The 23,410-nt window shown below is 27.8% G+C and overlaps 1 protein-coding gene across 1 annotated transcript in view; it reads right to left on the bottom strand.

Moving 5' to 3' along the window:
* Positions 1-1,092: 1,092 nt before the first annotated feature.
* LOC129612136 (uncharacterized) overlaps positions 1,093-23,410 on the bottom strand; it is a gene marked incomplete at its 5' end in the record, with an annotated part of 42,093 nt that continues 19,775 nt past the window's right edge. The window contains 9 exon segments of the mRNA XM_055525651.1: positions 1,093-1,642; positions 2,899-3,657; positions 3,769-3,943; positions 4,005-4,090; positions 4,165-4,455; positions 4,513-5,947; positions 15,437-15,536; positions 15,748-16,226; positions 16,455-19,610. Coding sequence (XP_055381626.1) covers positions 1,266-1,642; positions 2,899-3,657; positions 3,769-3,943; positions 4,005-4,090; positions 4,165-4,455; positions 4,513-5,947; positions 15,437-15,536; positions 15,748-16,226; positions 16,455-19,610 — 6,858 coding nt within the window.

Here is a 23,410-nt window from a genome sequence, read left to right as displayed (position 1 = left end):
ATGAGATCACTAATTAACTAAATATTCCAATATTTATTTATATTTTTTATTTTAATTTTTTAATAATTATTTATTTTAATATTTTATATATTTAATAAATTTTTTTTTCATTTTTTCTTCTTTTTTTTTGTATTTCTGTTTTTCATCAATACAATGTTTCAAATTTTTTTTTATTCATAATATGTAATACATAATTTACAATTCAAATTTTTTTTATTCATAATATGTAATACATAATTTACAATTCAAATTTTTTTATTCATAATATGTAATACATAATTTACAATTCAAATTTTTTTTATTCATAATATGTAATACATAATTTACAATTCAAATTTTTTTAATAATATAATTAATTATTTACTAATAATATATACACAAATTTATTTAAACATATATATAAACATGTAATATAAAAACAAAAAAAAAATTTCTTTTCCTTTCGAATCCATAAATAAATTAAAAATCATTATGATTTTTGTATATTTTTTTTGTTTTTGTTTTTAGATATATTCATAAATTTTATATACATACATGTGTAAGCGTATATATATATATATATATATATATGCATATGCATATATATATATATATGTATATTTATATATATATATATCCCTGTATATATATATAGGGTGATTCAGTAAAGGGTTTTACAAAGAAAATATTATATATCATTGTTTAGGGCATCAAAAATGACTAAAATTTTTGTTTGGAACTAGTTGTCAAAACTCAACAATTTCCGAGATACAGGGATTTTACTGAAATTTTTACTTGCCCAAGCTTTTTTGCTTATTACTTCCCTTCTGAAAAAGATAAAGACTTCAAATTAATAGTTTCTGAAAGGGTTAGTAAAAGGACTTGAAAGCAACATATATCTTGATTTTTTATTTTATGTACTTTCGGAACACAAGGCATTCGAACATTTTTGATGCCCTGAAGAATGATATATAATTTTGTACTCTTTACTGAATCACCCTATATATAATATATATATATATATATATATATATATATATATATGTGTATATATATATATATATATATATATATATATATATATATATATATATATATATATATATATGTGTATATATATATATATATATATACAAATGTTATGTGCACATATGCATACATTTTATATACGTATATAAAATAAATATACATGTATATTCATATATAAAATGTTATCTATATATTTATATAACTATTAGTTCTTAAATTACATTTTTTAATTCAAATTTTTAATTTTTTAATTTAATCTAAAAAAAAGTGGAACGATCTATTGTCATGCTACCAGCTGTGGTTGATGATGAAGATGAAGTTGATGATGGTGGCGCTATTGTGTTTACATTTGCTGATGGTATTTCCCCAGCATCAACTACACTAGTTGTTGTTTTTGAGGTAATAGGATTTGATGATATAGTAAATAATAATGACTGTGGGAATAATGTTGAATGCTGCTGTTCATTGTGATTCGATAATAATTCTGTATTATTATCGTGTTGTTGCTCTTGAATGTGTTGTTGTTGCTGTTGTTGCTTGTGTTGCTGCTGTTGCTGATACTGTAATTGAGAATTTTCCAATTGTTCTTTTTCTTGTTGCTTATAGTCATCATATGACTTAGGTAATACTTCAGCTAAAAAACATTTGAAAAAAAAAAAAATTCAAAATAAATTTTATTGTATTCTTTAAAAATAAGCATATCATGAATTTTGTTTGTAGCCCTGAAATTCGGGAAATAACGAAATATTGTCAATCCCGAATTACTAAAATTTATATTCAAATTCTCCGATTATAACAGAATAGTCATAAATTACGTTCGTAGTAAAAATACGTGTCAAAAGCCTACGAAAGAAATAATCACACGTAACAAACAATTTAAAAGGAATTTAGAGAATATCGTCGTATTAAATTTTCAAGTTTTGAATTTTTCAGTTTGAGTTTGAGTTTCTCTAACACAGCTACCATTAAGGGAAATAAATTCATGTTTGCTAAAAAATTTTTTCTTCCACTTTTCGAAAATATTTCAAAATTAAAAAAACTGCAAAGCTCTAATAGGGAAATATTTGTTCACTCAAATAGCGACAAAAAAATACAAATAACATTGAAAGTTGAAATAACTGCCTTTTCGATAATTCAGTTCTAACTTAGTACTAAATATGTCCTGTACTGCACGTGCTGTTAAAAAAATGTTTTATAACGCAGTACTATTTTTGCAGTTTGTTCTATAATTGCGATTGCATGCTAAAATTCTTAAGATATATGCGCAACAACTCAGCTTTAATTTTACTGCTACGGAAACTATTTCGTACTTAGAGAAAAATACTACCGAATTTACAAGATTTATTAGAAAAAATTTCGTTAAAATTTCGTTATTACTTTAATTAAAAAATAATTTTTTTTTATGCTACTGTCAAATTTGTAGGTTTTTACAGCTGAGTCATTATGTTGTCTAAGTTATTTAAGTTCTAAGTTAGAAATGCGAAAACATATTTATTGTATTATCAAAACCATCCTTGAATACTGATTTTAATACTCCGAAAAATTGTATACAATGTGTTTAATATAAAAAATGTTAAGTGAAAAAAAAAATTTTGTTTGAATACGAGTATTTTTATACAGTCAATAAAAAAATTTTTTTTGAGTTTATTTGTTATTTTTTTTCACCTAAAATTTTTAATATTAAACGCAAGCAATATTTATTGCAAGCAAGCAATGTTTATTTAACTGACCAATTAAAATATTGACCTTATTTCGTAAGATAGGTGTTATATTCATTGCATTGCTAATTTTTGGAAACAATAGTAATGCTTTAATGTAATTAAAAACAAGTTTAGTGATCGCATATAATATGATGCAGGTGGCTTAATTTCTAGGAGCACCACTGTATACCTTGAAAATTGGTATGCGTTTGTCCAACAGCAAGTTGTTGACTCTGCTGTTTTATATTTATAGTACACGGTACAGTTATTGTTGAGGTTGAAATTGGGGTATTCAATTGCGATGAAATTGAAGATGTAGATAATAATAATGTTTGAATATTCAATTGTTGTTGCTGTTGTTGTTGTGGTTGTACTTGAAGAATTTGTTGTTGCGGTGTTGCTGGTTGATGATAAATAAAAGGATAATTAGCTCCTAATTGATTTACACCACCAGGAGATACAATTGTGTTTTTATCACTTGGTGCAATTAAATGTTGTTGTCATTGTTGCATAGACTGGTTTTGCTGTTGTTGTTGTTGATTTCCAATTATTGAAGGTGTTGTTGAGGAATATTGTATACCGATGGAATCAATATTTTGATCATTTTCTAACACCTGTTGTGACTGTTGTTGGAGGTGATGAGATTGTTGTTGAGCTTGATGGATAAATGACTGAGTTGACTTTTGTGTTTGTTGTGTTTGTGGTTGTTGTTGCTGCTGCAATTGTTGCTGTTGAGATAAAGAAGACAATACACTTGTCGTTAAAGCAAAACCTTGCTTTTCAGCAGATGGTTGAGATTGCTGCTGAATTGCAGCTAAGCACTGCTGCTGATAAAATTGATTCGTTGATTGATCAGGGCTTTGCGCCGCTTGGGATTGAGTATTCGTAAGCACTGATGATGTCAAATTATGTGGGTTATGTATAATGGAACTATCAACAATAAAACTGGCTAAAAAGAAAAATAATTAAAATTAATTATTTTTCTATTCATAATTTTTAAAATTCCAAGGTAAAGTTTATGATTGAACTGGAATGATTTTAGAAGTTCATTTGTATATACCTGGCTTCGGTAGATTCTTTTTGAATTTTTCTAATTCAACATAATGTTTTAAGCGTAATTCCTCTTCTTCAATGTACTGTCTCTGTAACAATAGTAAAAGGGTCTGTCTAAGATTAGTCTCCAATCTGATATTGCACAAATGATTTCGCACAGTATCAAGATTATGTTTGATATCCTATAAAAAGAAACTTTATTCAATAAAAGTTATTAATAGAAATATTTTGATAATCATTTACAGATTGAACCATTGTAGGAAGCATAGCCGGATTTGTGGCAGCGAGAGATAAAAGTTCTTCTTTTGTTTGTTTAATCACTTCGAAATCTAATAAAAATTGATATTATGACATTATATTAAATTTTGTAGTTAGCGATTTTTTTTTTGTTATTTTAACTCACTATTTCCATCGCCAGCTTGTGCTAACTGCGGTAATTCTGATGTTGATGTTGCAGCTGATATACTGGTACCACCTTCTTCGCCAGAAAAATATTGTGTTGACTGTTCTTCAGTTGGGGTAATAACAGTGTTACTACCTTTTTCATTTAACTCATGTGCTGGTACAATATTAGTTGGCAATTTCCCATCAACTGTATGTTTACAACTGATAATCTGGTTTGTATCAGTAGCATTATTGACTGTTAGTGCACTAGATGTTTGACATTGTGACGGTATATTGTTGGCATCTGTAACTGAATTTAATTGATTATTATTAATATTATTAATTGATAAATATAATTTTAGTATACTTTTTGGTTGCTGTTCACTAACAAGACTAACACTAAATCTTGAAACACGTCTTGCTGCGTCTTGATTCGATGGAGCTAAGTTCATTTCGGAAGATTGCAATATAGATGGCGTTCCAGATGTAACTGTTGCAGTTGATATTAACATTATTGGAGATGAAGTGCTAACTACTGATGTGACATTGTCACTTAATGTCCCAGAAACAGAAATTCCTTGTTGTAAATTATCTGATGTTGAGGATTTTGTGTCATCAGGTTGAGATTGTTGTGAAATATGTGATGACTCATGCTGTAATTGCTGCTGCTGTAATGGCTGTTGATTTTTTGAAATATTATTTCTTGAATTAATTTTTGCTAATTCATTTTGAAAATCACATATTTGAGTTATTTTAGCTACAGAAGCTGATCTTGAAGCTAGAAGTTTAGGAGACGCAACATGTGGGATTTGATGATGAATTCCATGAACTAAATTACATTTAGCTAGTGTTAAATTACTGTTAAAATCTGGTAATGTAGATGAGGAATAAGTTATTGGGGGTATGACTGATTGTGACTGAGGTAAATTATTATAAGAATTTATGTTTAGTATATTCTTATTGCTAATATCATTTTTATTATCAAAATCGTTGTTATTATTATTATTTTTATTATTTTTATTATTTTTATTATTATTATCATTATTATTATTTTTATTATTATTACTATTATTATTATTATTATTATTATTATTATCATTATTGTTATTATTATCATTATTGTTATTATTATCATTATTATTGAAATATAATTGAGTTTGATCAAGTGTGTGTCTTCTGTTTGAATTTTGAAAAATGCCAACTCGAATTGATTTCTGCATTTCTTGTTGCTGCTCCTCTTGGTGCTGTTGCTGATTTTGATGTTGCAACTGTTTCAGCTGTTGTTGCTCCTGCTCTAGATGTTGTTGTTGTTGCTGTTTTTGATTTTCGAGTTGAAACAATTGCTGCTTCATTTGGTGATGCTGTTGTTGTAACTGGAATTGATATTGATGCTGTATTTGGTGCTGTTCCTGTGATTGCTGTTGAAGTTGTTGTTGTTTTTGTAATTGTTTTTGTAATTGATGTTGTTGTAATATTTTCTTTTGTTGCTCTAATTGATGCCTTTGATGTTGTTTCTGTTGCATTTGTTGATGTTGCTGTTGTATTTGTTGTTGTAATTGTAAATTTTGTTGCAATGGAGTTTGTAATTGTTGAAATTGTTGCTGTAATGGAATATTATGAGCTTGAGATTGTTGCTGATGTTGCTGCAATTGTTCCTGAACTGATTGGGTAGACAACGAATTTTGAATTTGTTGATGTTGTTGTTGAGATTGTTGTGATAAATGTTGTGGCAAAACTTGAATGACTGAAGAACCAAGATTCATATTAAATGTAGGAATAACTTGAATTGGCGACAATTGTCCCTGCAATGTAGGAGTTGCGTAATTCAAAAAACATTTAAATTAAAAAAAGAAATGAAAATAAAATAAATCAAAATAATAAAAAAATAAATAGGTGTATATCTTGTGCACATCGATTGTGTTGTTCGTTGAAAATACATGCTCTTTTAAGATCTGCTGGAATTTCAAACATGTTATTATCTCGCTCTTGATATTTTTAATTTAAGTAGAATTAAAAACACCATCTTTATTTTCAAAGAAAATTCTTATTGAAAATGATTTCAATTTCAATATAACCATATAGTACATATACAGGGTGTTTCCTATTTAAGTGCATTGTTATACACCGTATAGGCCCTCATGAGTAGACAAAACTTTTGTATGGAGGCGATGCTCACACAGCTCAACACGTTCCGAGTTACATCGACTTAAAATCAATCTCGACTGATTTTTTTACATTTTGAAATTTTAAGTATAACTTTGTACTTTTGTTTGACAGGCGAAATATTAAATATGATTTGAAAACATCAGAATAAAGGCTTTCTCATGAAAATCTACATTATTTATAATTTGCTTATATTTCGGAATAGTACAACTTTAAAATTCGAAAACTTCAAAATTTTAACTTTTCATTTTTAAAAACTGTTAATTTTTTAAGCTGACGTAACATTGCAGCGTTCACGTTTAGGAGATTTTGAGAAAAATAAAGTACTGCAAATGTTATTTTGTGCCAAATTTTTGCTTCAATGACTTAAAAAAATATGCTAAAATTAAAGAAAGCTTCAATGTTACGTCAACTTGATAATTAAGGTTTTTTAAAAATAAAAAGTTTAAATTTCAAATTTTTCAAACTTTAAAATCATATTATTTCGAAACTTAAACAGATTATAACTAGCATATATATTCATAACGTAGACCTTGTTCTGAGGTTTTAGAATCATATTTGAAAATCGTAAATCATGCGTATTCATGATTTCAAATTCAAAATGAAAAAATCAGTCGAGATTGACTCTAAACCCCTAAGTCGTAAACTCGGAATCTGTTGGGCTGTGAACATTATCTATATACAAAAGTTTTGGATACTCATAAAGGCCAATACAATGGTATATAGGTGTGCACTTAGATATATAGAGACACCCTGTAATAAAACAAGTACTTATGTTTGTTTATTAAAAGTACTTATGTAATTATTATAAGAATTGCATTTAAATCAATGATTGAGTAACGATTTTCTTAAAATAAACTCTAAATTTTTAGTTACAAAAAAGAGATTTGGTAAAGAAAATATAAAATATTTATATGATTTAAAAATGTATTATTTGACTCCCATCTCTAAACTGGACTATACATGTATATAGTAAATGTATAATAATGTTATAGTATAAATAATTATTATTTTTTGTAAATTTAATATTTCTATAATAAATTTTGATTTCGTTAAATATTGTGAGCATAATCAATCGAAAATAAAAATAAAATATGGAATAAAGTGTAAACCCTTAGACGTCAAATTTTTCGCTTTTACCTCTGAGCAGTTTAATTTTCATTTTGTAAGTATTATATTTTTATATTTTAACATGTTTCTACTTTCGAATTCGCTAATAGCTCTACTGTGCAGTATCTAAGAAGTATTTATGAGTTAGCATACTCAAAGTACATATGAGTTAGCAAGACTTGATAAAACTTGAGTTAGCAATTATCTATCTACACGATTAAAATCATCTCAATTAGAAGTAATCTCCAGAAACTCATATGTACTTTGAGCAATTTGACCTTCAAGAATTTTCACACAAAATCTTTTACACAACAGAAAAAAAAATCATAAATAATTAAAAACAAAATTTTCTTTTGTCGCCGTCAAAATATCGAAGTTTTTTTTTTTGCATTTGCAGTTAATTTTGTTGTCTTTTCTCAAAATGTTGATCAAAAATCTTCTTAATATTGAGCGGAAATCTGTATGTTCATTGTTGAATTACATATGCGAGGAAAAGAATCGAAAATTTTTTTATAACTTTTACAAATCTCCAGAGTATCTCCTATATATAGCGTTGTCTCCTATTCACGTACATTATCCTTTTAAAACTTCAGTTTCGTTTTTTTAATTGTGAATTTTTTTTTTTATTTTTCAGCAGCAATTCGCGATTTCTGCACAACAAGCAATTTTATATTTATTTTTCTTTAGAAGAATTTTTTTTTATTTTAACACCAACATGTACTTATAATATACAAGTATAATTATAATTCGCACATATATAAAAATTAAAAAATTGTATACATATACACTCTTTCCTTTAGGAAAATTTATTAGATTAATAATTATTTATATAATTAATAATGTAATTTTTAACAAAAAAAAATTGATTTAATTAGCACAATATTTTTGATATAAATTTTAAATCGCTAACCTATTATAACACTGTTAATACTGTTATACCATTATAAACACTATTAATATACTGTTATTATAAATAATAAAAACTAATATTATTATAATTAACATTCGCATATTAATATAGTAAATTGTATTAATTGTATATTAGAGTGTAAAATTGTAAGGGAAGGTTGTCCTTTTTTATATATGCATATAAATGATATTCATATGATGTGACGCTCTTCCTTATTTCTTTCAAATGCTCTGAATACGAGTATTATGCTCTCAAATTTTCATATTTTTTTTATTACTTTTTTACCGATCGCATTGTGTATACAATAATGTGATGGCACATTACAGGAAATTTTGCATATCAAGTTATTAGTGGGAACGCACTTCTACATGGTAGTGAAGTGTAAATAAACTATTTTTAGAAACCTGTCGGTGCGTCAGTCCGTCGGTCTGTCGGCCTGTCGTTCTGTGTGTGCCGGCGTGTATCTTAAGTTCGAATGAACCGATTTTGATGAAATTTTATATGTAAGTTTATTTTGACCATGGCACGGATTGATCAACTTTTGGGATATATCAGGGCTTGGGAACTGGACTTTTTCCGGGCCCGTTTTACATTTTTGAACATTTTGAAGAAAATATTCAACCGATTTACTTGAAATTTTGTATATAAGCTCAGCTTAACCGTCCGTGAAACCTCCTAACTTTTGGAAAAAATCAGGTGTCAGCAACTGGACGTTTACTACGGGCCAAATATACATTTTTGCGTATATAAAGAGAAATAATCAATCGATTTCATTGAAATTTAATATTTAAATTTTTCGTATTAAAACAGTGAGCATATAAATTTTTTGGAAAAATCACGGCTTGGAAACTGATCTGAGGGCCAATTTTACATTTTTTACCATATCTACGGAACGGATTGATGGAATTTCTTCAAATTTGATATTTGAGTTCCGGTTGTTACCGATTATGTCAATTCTTCAACCGCTTGCTTCATAATGTTATTTCAATGCTATATAATGGTAAAGAACATATAAAAAAGTAATTTTCAAAAGGAAAATATTAAAATTTCTCTATTTCTCTTTAACTAAGAAAACTTTGTTAAAGAATTTCAAACTTTGAATTTTAAACGAAAAATTAATCAAGGTGATCGGGTTTGAAAGAAGCAAACAATGATTTTTAACAACAATATGTTAAAAATTAACATACTATGTTAAATGTGAATAAATCACAATTGAAATAGCAGCAAACAAATAACATTATTTAATATGTAGTTGCAAAAGTTTATATCCATAATTAAACTGATTTATAAAATAATAATATTTTTGAAAAAAACATAGGCTTAAACTTCTTTGAATTCCCACCAAAGAATTATAATATACTTATTGCATATCTTTAAGATAAAAATAAAAATTTTTTTACTAAACTTAAATAAAAAAACTCAAGGAATTAAATTACACAATTTTTGGGTCATGTGTAATATATTTAATAAAAATTTTTCCAAGCGATGAAAAGTAGTTATGTAGATATTTAAAAGAAAATTTCTCCCCAAATGAATTCAATTATTTATTAAATTCTTAAAGGAAAAAATAAATATATATTATTATATATCTAATTAAATATTATTAAATATAAATTTAATTTCATTAAAAATTAAATATTATTAAATAACAAATTTTCTTCATATTCATGGAATTTAAAAAAATATTTTACCATATAACAAAGTTTACTTTTCGTAGATATCAAATAAATATCAGCCTCTCAGAAATAACTAAAAAATTGTATTCTATATTACAGAAAAATATAATTCCCCGTAGCATAAGTTTTAAGCGAACAAAACGCAAACGTAACGGAATGAGACGTTTAGTGTAAGACTTATTCAATTATATTTTTTTTTCGATAGCATTCCCAATTTTATTTGGCCATATGGCATAATATATATATATATATATATATATATATATAAATTTTTTTTATATATTTAAATGTAGATATTTATAATAAAAACATAATTCGAAATTTAATACACTCTGTACGTTAAAATATTTTTTTCATAATTAAATTTCAATTCTAATGAATTATTATAGCTATAAAGCATAATTATAAAAAAATAAAAATTTTATTTTTAAAGAAAATTGGTATTAAAATTAAAAATGATTACTCTTTTTCATATAATTTTCCATTAATTATTTTATATTTTAAAATTGTATATTGTAAAATGTAGTCATATAAAGCGCAAGTGACTTATAAAATACGCACATTTCTCAGTAAGAGAAAATATATAATTGTAACCCGGCGGCGATTCTTGAAAATTGTGAAATTTAATTCTTATAATTTTGTTACAAATATTGTTTAGATTGGTAAAAAAAGTTTTGAAACCAGAGTGAAGGTACTGCGGGGATTTGTCACGCATCCAAAATCCAAACTTATGCATATGCAAAAAATACACAACTGTATACAATATGTATAGCCGAAAACGAATTTTCACGTTAGTTTATTTCGAGAGCGACTGTTCTATAAATCAAATACTTATATATTTGAACTAATTTAATTTTCTTACATTTGTAGGCGGTAGACCAGTGAAATAAATTCGAAATTTTCCGATCATTCTACTATTAGAATAAATTATTAAAAACCGAATTTGAAAGAAGATTTCAAGATTTTAATAATTAAGGTCAAAATGAATTTAACCTATCTGCTTTTCCATTTTCTGATATTGAAACACTTGATGCAAATTTAAAATTGAAATTGAAATGCTATGCGATTCTGTATTAAAACAAAAATTTAGAGAAGTGAAAATTACTAAATTTTATAATTATTTACCTACGAGTATAAATCAATTAAGCCTGTTTTAGCCATTTTCGGAAGCACACATTTGTGTGAATTGTTTTCGATATTAAAAAATAATGAAACAGCTGAAAGAACAAGATTAACAGATCAACATGTTCAATTAATATTAAAAATGTTAAAAATTACAACAGCTAATTAAATTCAACCAAATTTCGAAGATTTAGTAACAGAAAAACGTTGCTTTTTAGCAAAAAATGATTTTATATTTATTTGTATGACTGTAGTATTTGTTTGTTTTATATATTTTTATGTTTATAAAAGATTTGAGTATAATTTAGTAATTTAAGTTTTTTTATTGTGCGGCCCGAAGCAATTTGCGGAAACCCTAAAACGGCCCGTGATGATAAATGAGTTTGACATGGCTGATTTAAATTGTTTGTCCATTTTTATTATTGGAAATGAAAATTATATAAGTTATTTAAAAAAAAAGACAAAAATACAAATGGGTACAAAAATGGATTCAAAAAATTCAAAATTTTGTTTTCTATTTGTGCATGTATTTTTATTTTTATTTTGTTTTTTTTATTTAATTTAAAAATTTGAATCCCACATATTTATAATCTTTTATTTAATAATAATTGCTTACTATTAAATTATTCATTTGTATAGAATTTTAGAACTTCTAGCTACAAAACATTTCGTTAATCTTCGCTTTAAAATAAAAATATTTATAATAAATATAAATTTTGGTTTATATTAAATTAACCCATTCCACACACACTGCACACACACAAACAAAAGCCAAACCAAAATAATAACAATAAATTAAAATTATTAAAATTTATAATATAATATCGCTTATTTACTGCAACAATATAACTTCAAAATAAATAAGTCAGAATATATTAGTATATATGTTTAAATATGTCACTGTTGCAACAAATGAGCTATATATATATTGCTGTTGTTTATATAGAAATTAAAAAAAATAATAATTAATATGAAATAAAAGTAATTATGATATTTAAAATGAAAAGATTCTACCGAAAATTTTCTAACCTTATATATATATATATATATATAAGGTTACAAAATCATTTTACACGCATTCCAATATATATATATATATGTTGGAACGCTAGTAAAATGATTTTACGTAAATTCAGAACTACATTGGCAGTATATGAATACATAGTTCTTGCTCTTGCTATATACACATTTATATTGATATTCAAGCTACTATTTATTATAATTGATTATAATTTCAAAAGTGGCAGAACATCACTTTTTTTTTGTCAGTAATATAACTTTTTTTTAGTTACGAATCATTTTGACTAGATTTGTGCTATATAGTTCTATCTGTCCAAAAAATAGTTACACTTCATTAATACAATAATTGTTAGGATTGAGTAATGATAAATATGTATAGCTAATAATGATATTTATTTTTCTAAAAAAACAAGGTCCCCCGGCCGATGTAGTTTTGAATTTAAACACGAATAGTCGTAAACTGCCTTTTTTAATAAAATAATATGTTTACAAAATTAACATAGTAAATTAACAATTTAAAAAAAAAAAAAAACGAACAAAAAATTAACAATGAAAAATAAAATAGGAAGCCATTTTGTTTTTCGATTGCAAACTGTTTATTTTAGAAGTGTCTGTTATATTTTGGAAGCGAATTTACATTAAAAAATATTACTATTGTAATATAAAATATACAATGGAGAAAAATATAAAATACAGTTAAGGCCAAGTCAATAGTTTTATAAAGTAACGCTTTTCCTTCAACAAGTAAAATTACTGTTTTTAAAAGAAATCTACATAATTTAAAATAGTTTCATTGATATTAATAAAATTGGGTCAAACCAATGGTTTGTATTGTAGCACTTTTCGCTTTAAGAAGTTAAAATACTGCTTTTAAATACAGTCTATGTATAACTACCACACTATTAAAATTATTTTCATTCATATACGAAACTATTTCTAGGATTGCATATATTTAGGATCAACGATTTATGCAGTCTTTGAAATAAAGCAAAAATTAATATAAAGATGGGTTAACTTAATGCTCGTTTTTAAGGATTAATTGCGTGAGTTAAGAAAAGTAATTATATTTTTTAATGCCATGGAATTTACCGTTAGCTTTTTGCGTTTATAGAAATTTGAAAAAAACTTGCTGTTTCGGAAATATAAGGCGTCAAAAATTCAAATTTTACAATGGAGATGAAAAAAAATTTTCTTCTAATAAAATAAACTATTTATCAGTATCTAAAAGCTGCCAAAATTTCCGGGTTCTACAACTTCGAATCTAGAAGAAAAACGAGAAAAAAAAATTGGAAAAAACGGATTTTAGATAACAGTAATTTGAACCGCCATTTTATTTTTTTAAAGTTTAGCTTTGGTATGCCCCGATAGAAGAAACAAGCTACCGTCTTTCTGCGTTGGCAAAATTTGAAAACTGCTTATGGTATCACTGCAACAAATTAGCACTTTGGAAAAGTGCTAAAAATTATATATAAAACTATTGCATACATTTAGGATGAACAAAAACAAAAATTGAAAGAAACAATAACATAATAGTTAAATTGGACGGTGTTATGAGCAAAAGAATTTAGGAAAATAATTCTATTTTTCATTACATTTACCGTTAACGTTGCGCATTCATAGAAATTTGGAATATCTCACAGCTTCTGAAATTTAAGGTGCTTTTTCAAATTTTGAGGGATGATAACTTAAGAGAGGATGGAGTAGCAATTTTCTTCTAGTAAAATAAATTGTTTATTAGAATCCAAAAGCTATATTTGTACTCGCATATTGATTGAAAGTTTGAAAAATGGGCAATCCATTTAATGAGAAATTTCGAAAAGTTGCAATATTAAATCACCCTAAAATATTAATTGTAAAAAAGGAATTCATTTTTAAACAGTTGTGGCATCTGAAAATGAAAATGCTACGAAGTCATTGTATGCTTGTTAAATATTATATTGCATCAGTTTTGCCAGGAGAGTAATTCAATGGCACGCTCGCCAACATTGGCACGTTTCAAATTTTCTATGGTACACAAGAAATTTTTAACTATTTTAAATGATTTCTTACTTCATTTATAAATTAACAAAATTAAGGAAAAACGTTTTTTTTATATCGAAACAAAATTTTTCTTTTCTTACAAGCTGTAGTCAACAAAAGTTTAAAAATTAAGTTTTTTCTTTACCTCTAAGTACATTTTTAATTAGGGAACGCCAAACAGTATTTATATTTTAATTAATATAGCTTCTAAACAGAGAGCTAAATATACTCGTATTATGATTGCTTCAATATTTGAAAGTAATGAAATTTGGTAATAACGAAATAATTTTTGTTTCTGTAGACCTGTTGATTCTGTCAAGATCTAATTAGAAATAAAATCAAAGAGAAAATAATGAGATAAGATACGAAATCATCTTTATTTCCAAAAAGAATTTACTAATTTTAAAAATATTGAAATAAATTCGAATAAGGCTTAAATTGGTAAATTAATCTAAAATATTACAGAACAAGGAAGTTATTTTTGTAATATAATGCCGAAATTGAAATTCGATTTTATTTCCACATATCATAAAAGTCAGTTTCGGATTCTATTTTAGTATTTTTTTCGTGACATATGAAGTCGTTACGAAAAAAACACTCTGTATATTGAAATTTCAAGCTTTAGCTCGAATTCCAATTTAAGCTTTAGCTCGAAAACGAGCGTGTCTGCCAATATAATTTTTTGCTGAAAACTGATCAAAGAATCATTCCTGAAATTATTTGTCACTTTATGGGAAACATCCTGTATAGAATATGAAAACTCGCATATATGTGAAAGCTCACAATTTCAAGTTATAGAAGTAACCATCTTGAATCTCGTGCACCTGCATGGGAATTACATCAGATAAAATCGATTTTTATTCGCTTTTATAAAAATTTTAATAAAACCTATATAGAGTATTTAAAAAGAAATGAATTCATTATGAAAAATGCAATGATGTAAATTGGTTCGGGTAAATAAAATACAAGTAAATGGTTAAAGAACAAGAACAAAATTTTTAGGTTCTCACAAATACAAAAACTTAATACTTTATGCGTCCCAAATATAGTTCGAGAATACAAAGGAAAATTATTTATTATATCACATTGGATAGGCTTACCCTTACGAGAACATTATTTGTTCTCTTCACACATCATAAATAAATAAAATAAATAAATTAAATACAAAACAAAGAATAATGTAGCACAAAAAAAAGAGCATAAAAAACACCAATCATAAATTGAAAAGAAAAAAAAAACAAATAAAACAAAAATAAAATCACAAATTTTACCTCATTCAATGCTTGATTTATTGCTGTTGTCGTCGTTCCAGATGCAGTTAAAAGAGCCAGCTTGTGTTGTAAATCTGCCAAAGAGCTTTGTATGGCGTTCCTATGTTAATATAAAAAAAAAATGTCAACACACAAAAATCGATATGAAAATTTTTAATCAAAAAACAAAAACAAATAAATATATGAGGAATTTTAAAATAGAATTATTTAGGAATACCACCGTTTATATGCCTGTTTTAAGCTAAATTATTATATGAAATGCATTTCATACATCCAAGAAATAAGGTTCTAATAAGGATACGAATACTTACATGTCATGTTTACCCTCTAAGCTACCCTGTTTCGGTAGCTTTTTTATTAATGGATCATGATCGCTTGGTGTTTGAGCTGTGGTACTATTACCAGTTGTTTGTTGTCCACTACCAAGATTTACACTGAAACTACTACTAGGACCCTCACTACCACAAATACCACCTTCACTAATATAATAATGAGCTTGTTCCTGTGTAGGAACAATATATGTTGATTCAACGCCTTCAATAATATTTGTTGGAATTTGAGGTATATCAGTACTTCCGCTATTGTCTAACGACGTTCTTCTTGAATTATATACGGATGAACCTCTTGTTGATACCGAAGTAGCTGGTGTACCATGGCCTGCAGGTGTTGTCGATGATTGTTGTTGTTGCTGTAACTGACATGGTGTATTATTTTCTAATGGTATGATTCCTTCAGTAACGTCTCCGGTGACAGTGTCATCGCCGCTGGCGTAGTTTATTTCACTAGCTACCTATGTTTTAAACACAAATAAGAAACATAAAGAAAATTAAATGTTAAATTAGTTAATTTTTGAGCAAAAAATAAGAAAGAAAAACCAAAATAAACTAGAAGAAAAAAAATTAAAAAAAAATCTAAAAATTTTTGGGTTTAAGTTACTATTTTTGTTTTTTCTTTTCTTCTTATATAATAAAGTAAAAAGGCCATCAAAAGGGTATAATTTTGTTCTTTTGGTTCTAACCTCTTTTATGTCATTGTTTAATGATAACGCATTTGTAGTCATTTTTAAATTTTGCTCAGAATTTGATTGATTAATATTATTTGCGCTTGCAGGACCTCCAGTAATTATTCCTCCTGTTGCTGCTTCAACTGCGGGTACTGCTGCTAAAGCATCATCTGCCTCTATGCCAACTGCGCTAATACCGCTCAATCTAGTTACACTGTTATTACTTGGAGTACCACCACCAACCATTTCTACGCCAAAATTATTACAACAACTAGCATCTTCTGAAACAGACGCATTATCAATGCTACTTCCTTCAGATAAAACGTTCATAGCACTTAAGCTAGCTACAATTTCTTGTTGTGTAGCTGTACTTGGAGCTGACATTGATTCTGTACCAGTATTGACCTGAGGTGCAGCTTGGCCTGGTATACCGCTGACACTACCACTTTTGCTAATTACTGCCGGCACATGAGCATGTGTTATATTTTCTAACCCAATTTTTAATTGCTCCAATGTATTTATGTGTTCTGGTCCAACTAATTTGTTTGCTGCTGTTGCATTAGCGTCACTTATTGCGGAAGTAGTAACAGTAGTTGTTTCTGTTGTTGATGATGATATTACAGATTCTGATGACGTCATTAAATTATGAGCAATATTTTCGATTTCCTGATTCTGTCGATCTGGATGTTCTTGCTGTTCTGGTTGTTGTTTGTCTCGTTCTTGCTGTTCTTGTTGTTGTACCCGCTCATTTTGTTCTTGCTTCAAACTTTCTTGTTGTGACTGTGGTTCTTGTGGAACCTGTTCTTCTCGTTGTGCTCGTGATTCTTGTCGTTCTTGTTGGTCATGCTGTTCTTGTTTTCTGTGCTGCAGTTTTAGCTTTTGTTCTTCTCTTTGTTGTTGTTCTTCATGTTGTTTTTCTTCATATTCTCGTTCTTGGTTCTCTATTTGTTCCTTTTCTTGAAATTGTTGAAACTGTGGTCTTTGGTTCTGTTTTTGCTGCTGTAATTGTAATTGATCCTGTTGTTCTTCTTGGTTTTCTTTTGGTTTCGTTGCTTGTTGCTGCTCTTGCACGCAATCATTATGCTCTAATTTTTCTCGTTCTTGTTCCCTTTGTTGATATCGTTGACATTGTTCTTGCTCTTGGATCTCTTTTGGTTTCATTTCCAATTGCTGAGCTTGTTCTTGTTCACATCCTCGACCTTTTTGTTCCGATTTTTCTTGTTCGTATTCTTCTTCTCTATTTATTTGAGGAATTTGTTTTTCACTTTGTTGATTGTATTGTTGTTCTTGACGTTCTTGGTTTTGTTGCTGTGTTTGTAATTGCGATTCCCTTTGATTTTGCTGTTGTTTTTGTTCTTCTTCTGGCACTTGTTGATGTTCTTCTTCTTGCTTGAGTTCTTGGTTTTGTTTTTGTTTAATTTCCTGTTGCAGCTCCTGGTCTGGTTCTTGATCTTTTTGCACTAGTCTTGATAATTTTTGCTCTTTTTCACGGTGTTGTCGGTATTGTTGCTGTATAACTGAATTAGAATCACAAATATCTGAACTACTTACATTAGCAATTTGGTTTGACAATTTGGCAGCTATAACGTTTGTTGATTGATCAATATTTTGGTTACAGTCTTGATATTGTTGCATTTGTTGAAGCGAATGTAATTTTTGATATTGTGTATTTAATTTTTCTTGTTGATGTTGTTCCATAACAATTGTAGATAAATTTATATTTTCCTCATTCAACTGCCCTAATGTACCACTAATACTATTATTAGTTTGATTTCGTACGCCGTCTATAGTCTGCTGTTGAAATTCAGTTTGAAAATTTGATGAAAATAAATTGTGTGAAGCTTTGTTTTGCTGCGAAATATCTGTAACAGCAGATGAGGAGGGGAAGTTTGGTTGCTGTAACTGCTGTGGTGAATATGTTAAATTTTCTGTTTGAGAAATTGGAGGAGGTTCCGCTTCAACAATTACTGTACCACCAGTTGATGTTTTCCTAACCACGGGGCTTACTAAAAAACGTGAAACCTTTCTAACTGCCTTGGGCTTGACATCATTATAAATAGGTGTTCCCATTGCCATCTCTCCACTTAAATTATCAGTTGGCATTGTTTTAGATTCTGTTGATACCGAATTATTAATATCATTAAATAACTCTTGAGTTGGTGTTATTTGTGTTGCATTTAAATTAAATGAATTACTATCACTTGTAATATTTTTTGAATCTTGGACAGAAAATGGAGGAACTATTGTTTCTAAGTGATTTATTTGACTACCGATACTAATGCTTGTTGTGGTAGTAGTGTTAGTAGGTGTTGTTGTAGCTGTTATAGATGTAAAAGCAACAACATAATTATTGTTTGTTGCTGTTGGAGTTATTATTTGGGCTGATGCAGTTTCCAATAAAACATCATTTCCTATTGATGATGCATTCAAATGTATATCTTTTGGTAATGTTAAATCCAAATTATCCAAAGTATCACTTTCAGAAATCTTTTGATTTTGTTCAATTGTTGACGGTGATGATGACGATGTTATTGTACTATCTGGTGTATAATCAGATGAAAATGAAGTATATTCTGAGGCAGTACTAGTTTTACGTGATACTGAACATAATCCAATATTATCAATATTTTGATCAATAGATGCAGCACCAGTACTACTATTACAGCCTCCAATAACACTATTACTTATATAATTTGCTTCTCCAATACAAATACCACTACCAACACCTTGAGATATTGTACCGACATTAAAACTGTTGGTAATCATTGATGATACGGAAATTCCTGATGCTCTTACAAGTTCTGTTCCATTATTTGTTATATTATTATTGCACCATATACTATGTATATTATTTCCAAATATTTTTGTTGAATCATTTATTATTTCACAATCTTCTCCTGATTGAGCTGGTAGTGTATCATCAAAAGTTGTTGTAGTTTTAATTGTATCATCACTATCAGCTTTTCTTAATGGTTGTTGATTTAATAATTGTGGTAATGATTCATTATAAATATTGCTATTATCATTATTTCTTTTTTCGTTGCCACTGTTACTAAAAATAAAATTACCACTTTCACCTACTGATGATGGCATAACTAAAGATTCCATACTGTAAACATTACCAGTATCAAACATTTGGGAAAAAATTGTGTTTGTTGATGTTTCATCTCTCTATAAATTCAGGATAAGGGTTGTTTTTTCGAATTATTAAATTATATATTACATATATTAATTTTACAAATTTTTTTTTTATAAATTTTTTTATCATTAAATTAATGTATTAAACAATTCTTTCAAAGATTTAACTTAAACATATAAAAATATATTAAAAACCATTATGTAAAATAAATTACAATATTGCTAATATTTTGATTTATTTGAAGCCGCATCTAGGATAATGGTCTTAAAAACAAAAAAAAAATAGCAAAAAAAAAACAAAACAAAATAAAAAAATGTTTCTGCAAATACAGTAATTATAATTATAATGATAAATAACATCAAACACAACAATGTTGGGTCAAACCAATGATTTGTAATGGAGCACTTTTCCCTTCAATAAGTGAAAATACTGCTTTTAAAAACCGTCTATATATACCTACTACACTATTAAAATTTTCATTCATATACAAAACTGTTTCAAAAAATGCATGTACTCGTATTTAGGGTGAACGGTTTTTTATGCAGTCTTTGGAATAAAGCAAAAATAAATTTAAAAAAATATTAATATAATGCTCGATTTTAAGGGTAAATGGCATGAGTTAAGAAAAATAATTGAAAACACGAGCGAATGAAGTTGTCAACTACAGTTTTTGAAATTTGGAGTAAATTAACCTTCTCTCAAAGCAAGATAATTCAAAAGTGTGGCATAACACCTTTTAAAGACAAGCTATGTCTTAAACTGAGTCGTTTTGAGTTTAAGAGTTAACCCGTGTTGAAAAATGGGTTTTTGCATATAAAAGATAAACATATGCAACTTCTATTTGTGCAATAAACCTATTTCGTAAAAATTGTAAATGACACCTTCATTCACCAGTGTGTTTAATTATATTTTTCAAAGGAATGAAGTTTAGCGTTGGCTTTCTGCGTTTATAGAAATTTTAAAAAGCTAGCGGTTTCAAAAATATAAGGTACCAAAAATTCAAATTCTAGAAATTTTTTTTAAAGTCTAAAAGCTGTTAAAATTTTAGACTTTTACAAACTGGGGTCTAGAAGAAAAACAACATCAAAAATTTGGAACAAATGGATTCAAGATAACGGTAAATTTTAACGGCCGTTTTGTCTTTTTAAAATTCTAGTACAGTATGACGCGGTATATTTCTGCGTTTGCGGAATTTAAAAAATGCTTATAGTTTCACTGCAATAAATAGTTAAAGAATGCCATTTTTAGGGTTTTAAGTAAAAATTTTCTTCTAAGGAAATAAGTTTCTCGTAAAGGTCTATATACACATAAAATTTCGGCTTTCTACCTTCAGGGGTGTAGAAGTTTTATAAACATGTCTACGGACGAACGGACGAGCAGAGTGAAACTAATTAGCACTTTTTTTTTCAAAAATTTTTTAGAAAAGTTCTAAAAAAGTACATAATTAAACAAATAATTAGTTCCTTTGAGATCTAATATCTTTCAAGTAATTTATTTCAGAACCTCAATTTGTGTTATGTCGCATAAAATCGTAAATAACCTTTAAAAATTAGCACTTTAAGCGATCAATTACTGCATTCGCTACTAAAATCTATGCACGTATGTATTTGAATTTTATAATACATGCGAATAAACCGCGTGAATGTATAATTCGTTAGTATTAATACTTATACTATATAATTACTAGTACTAATACTAAATAGGGTAACGCGTATAGCACACGATTTCGATGCAAAAAGTCTCAGGTTCGCACCCTGAAAAATGCGATTTGTCAGATGAACTTTTTTTATCATCTGCGGTATGCAAATATATATATATTCTTGCTCATCGTAAAATTCTGCGTTGATTTAGCCATGTCCACCCGTCCGTCAAACACGAATAACGCAATTTACACCAAACTTTCACAAGTTTTTTCTTTTATGCCAAGGATGATTCCTATTGTATTTGGTCGAATTCGGACAACGGGTTCGGATGGCTGCCATACAACTCCAAAATCAAATTTTAAATAACTAGAAAAATAATAAAGTCGGATTCATAAAACTTGACAGTCGTGTGTCCATTTATAGGTCAGATGTATTCTTGAAATTTGGGTTAAATTGCTTGACATGTTCAGGTACCTGCCATACAACTCCAATAGCAAATTTTAAGTATTTGGAAAAATAACAAATCTAGAAACTTGGCAGTCGTGTGTCCAATTATAGGTCTGATATATTTCCAAAGTTTTAGTGGAATTGCTTGACAGGTTGGAATAGCTGCCATACAGGAACAAAAGCTAATTTAAATTATTTGGAAAAATATTAAAGTCTTATTCATGAAACTTGGCAATCGTCTGTCCATTTATAGGTCAGATATATTCTTGAAGTTTTGGTTGAAGTGCTTGACAGGTTCGGGTAGCTGCCATACAAGTCCAAAAGCTAATTTAAATTATTTGGAAAAATATTAAAGCCAAATTCATTAAACTTGACAGTTGTGTGTCCAATTAAAGGTCAGACATATTCGAAGTTTCTGTATAATGGTTTCGCAGTTTCGAACAATTGCTACACAACAATGAAAGGTGCAGGGTATAATTCAATCGGTTTATACCGACTGAAACGTTTTTACCAAGGCCTGAATATCCCAAAAGTTAATCAATCTGTGACATTGCCAAAACAAAGTCACATAGAAAATTTCATGAAAATCGGTTCTACCGAAATTGAGATACACGCGTACACACAGACAGACCGACACCTCTCTAAAAATAGTTTATTTACGCTTCCCTACTATGGAGAAGTGCGTTCCCAGCGAAAACTCTATATGCAAAATTTGTTGCCATATGCCATCACATAAGCTCCCTGATTGTATGCAATGCGGTCGGTAATAAAATTATCAATAAAACATAATCTTTTAGCAGGATCTTTTAATAAAAACAGGATCTTTTAGCGGACCAATTTTAGATTTTTGCCCATATAAAGAGAATTAATCAACCTTCTTCCTTGAAGTTTAATATTTAAAGTGTTTAAAAGACATTTTTATAATCTTCTGTAACACTTTTACTTAACTAGACAACATACATTCGGTTATGTGCTGACTGCATCAGATATTTTTTGTTCTTATTTAAAATACAAACCAATATATCAGCAAACCAATATATCAGCGAGTTTCCGTTCTAAATATTTTTTTTTAAATTACCCTATTTGTAAAAGTTTAATGCAATAGAATAACATTTTCTTATTAAATTTTATCCTAAAAATACATATTGTCAAGGAAAATAATGTTCACTTATGTTTTGCTTACTAATACATTTTGCAGCAGATCGCGAAAGAATATATAACTAAATGCGAACTTTTTCATAAAAGTTCGCATTTAAAAAGTGTTCACTTTTTGTTATAATTCACACTTCCAAAAATTAATTAATACACAATATTTATACCACCAAAAGTAAATAAAAATTACTCTAAAGGATATAGTACAATTTTGTAAAAGGCAGTCACAAAGCACAATGGAAGGAGATGTAGGGGGAGGGTGGGTGGGATTCTGGCTTTTTTTGGGACCGTAGACGCAATACCCTATCTAATGCCTTTTGTGCCATGTCTCTACCCCTTCTAGAAATTACTTTTTGACACCCGAGAAGTCTCTATATATATTATGTAAGTACATAAGCATGTATGTACATTTTTTTTAAAGCTTCCTAACGAATTTTTTTTTAAGGTTCCTATATGAATTGAATAATATTCAAAACTGTACTTGGCAGAATATGCCAAGTACATTTCTATATTATAAAATAGAAATAAATTTTAAACACATAATTATTAAATCATGGGGGTAAACATACAAAAATAAATTTTTCAAATAA

This window comes from Condylostylus longicornis, unplaced genomic scaffold (genome assembly GCF_029603195.1).
Source record: "Condylostylus longicornis isolate FDR11 unplaced genomic scaffold, ASM2960319v2 ptg000057l, whole genome shotgun sequence".
Classification (NCBI taxonomy): Eukaryota; Metazoa; Arthropoda; class Insecta; order Diptera; family Dolichopodidae; genus Condylostylus; species Condylostylus longicornis.
This window is presented reverse-complemented; position numbering and strand designations above follow the sequence as displayed.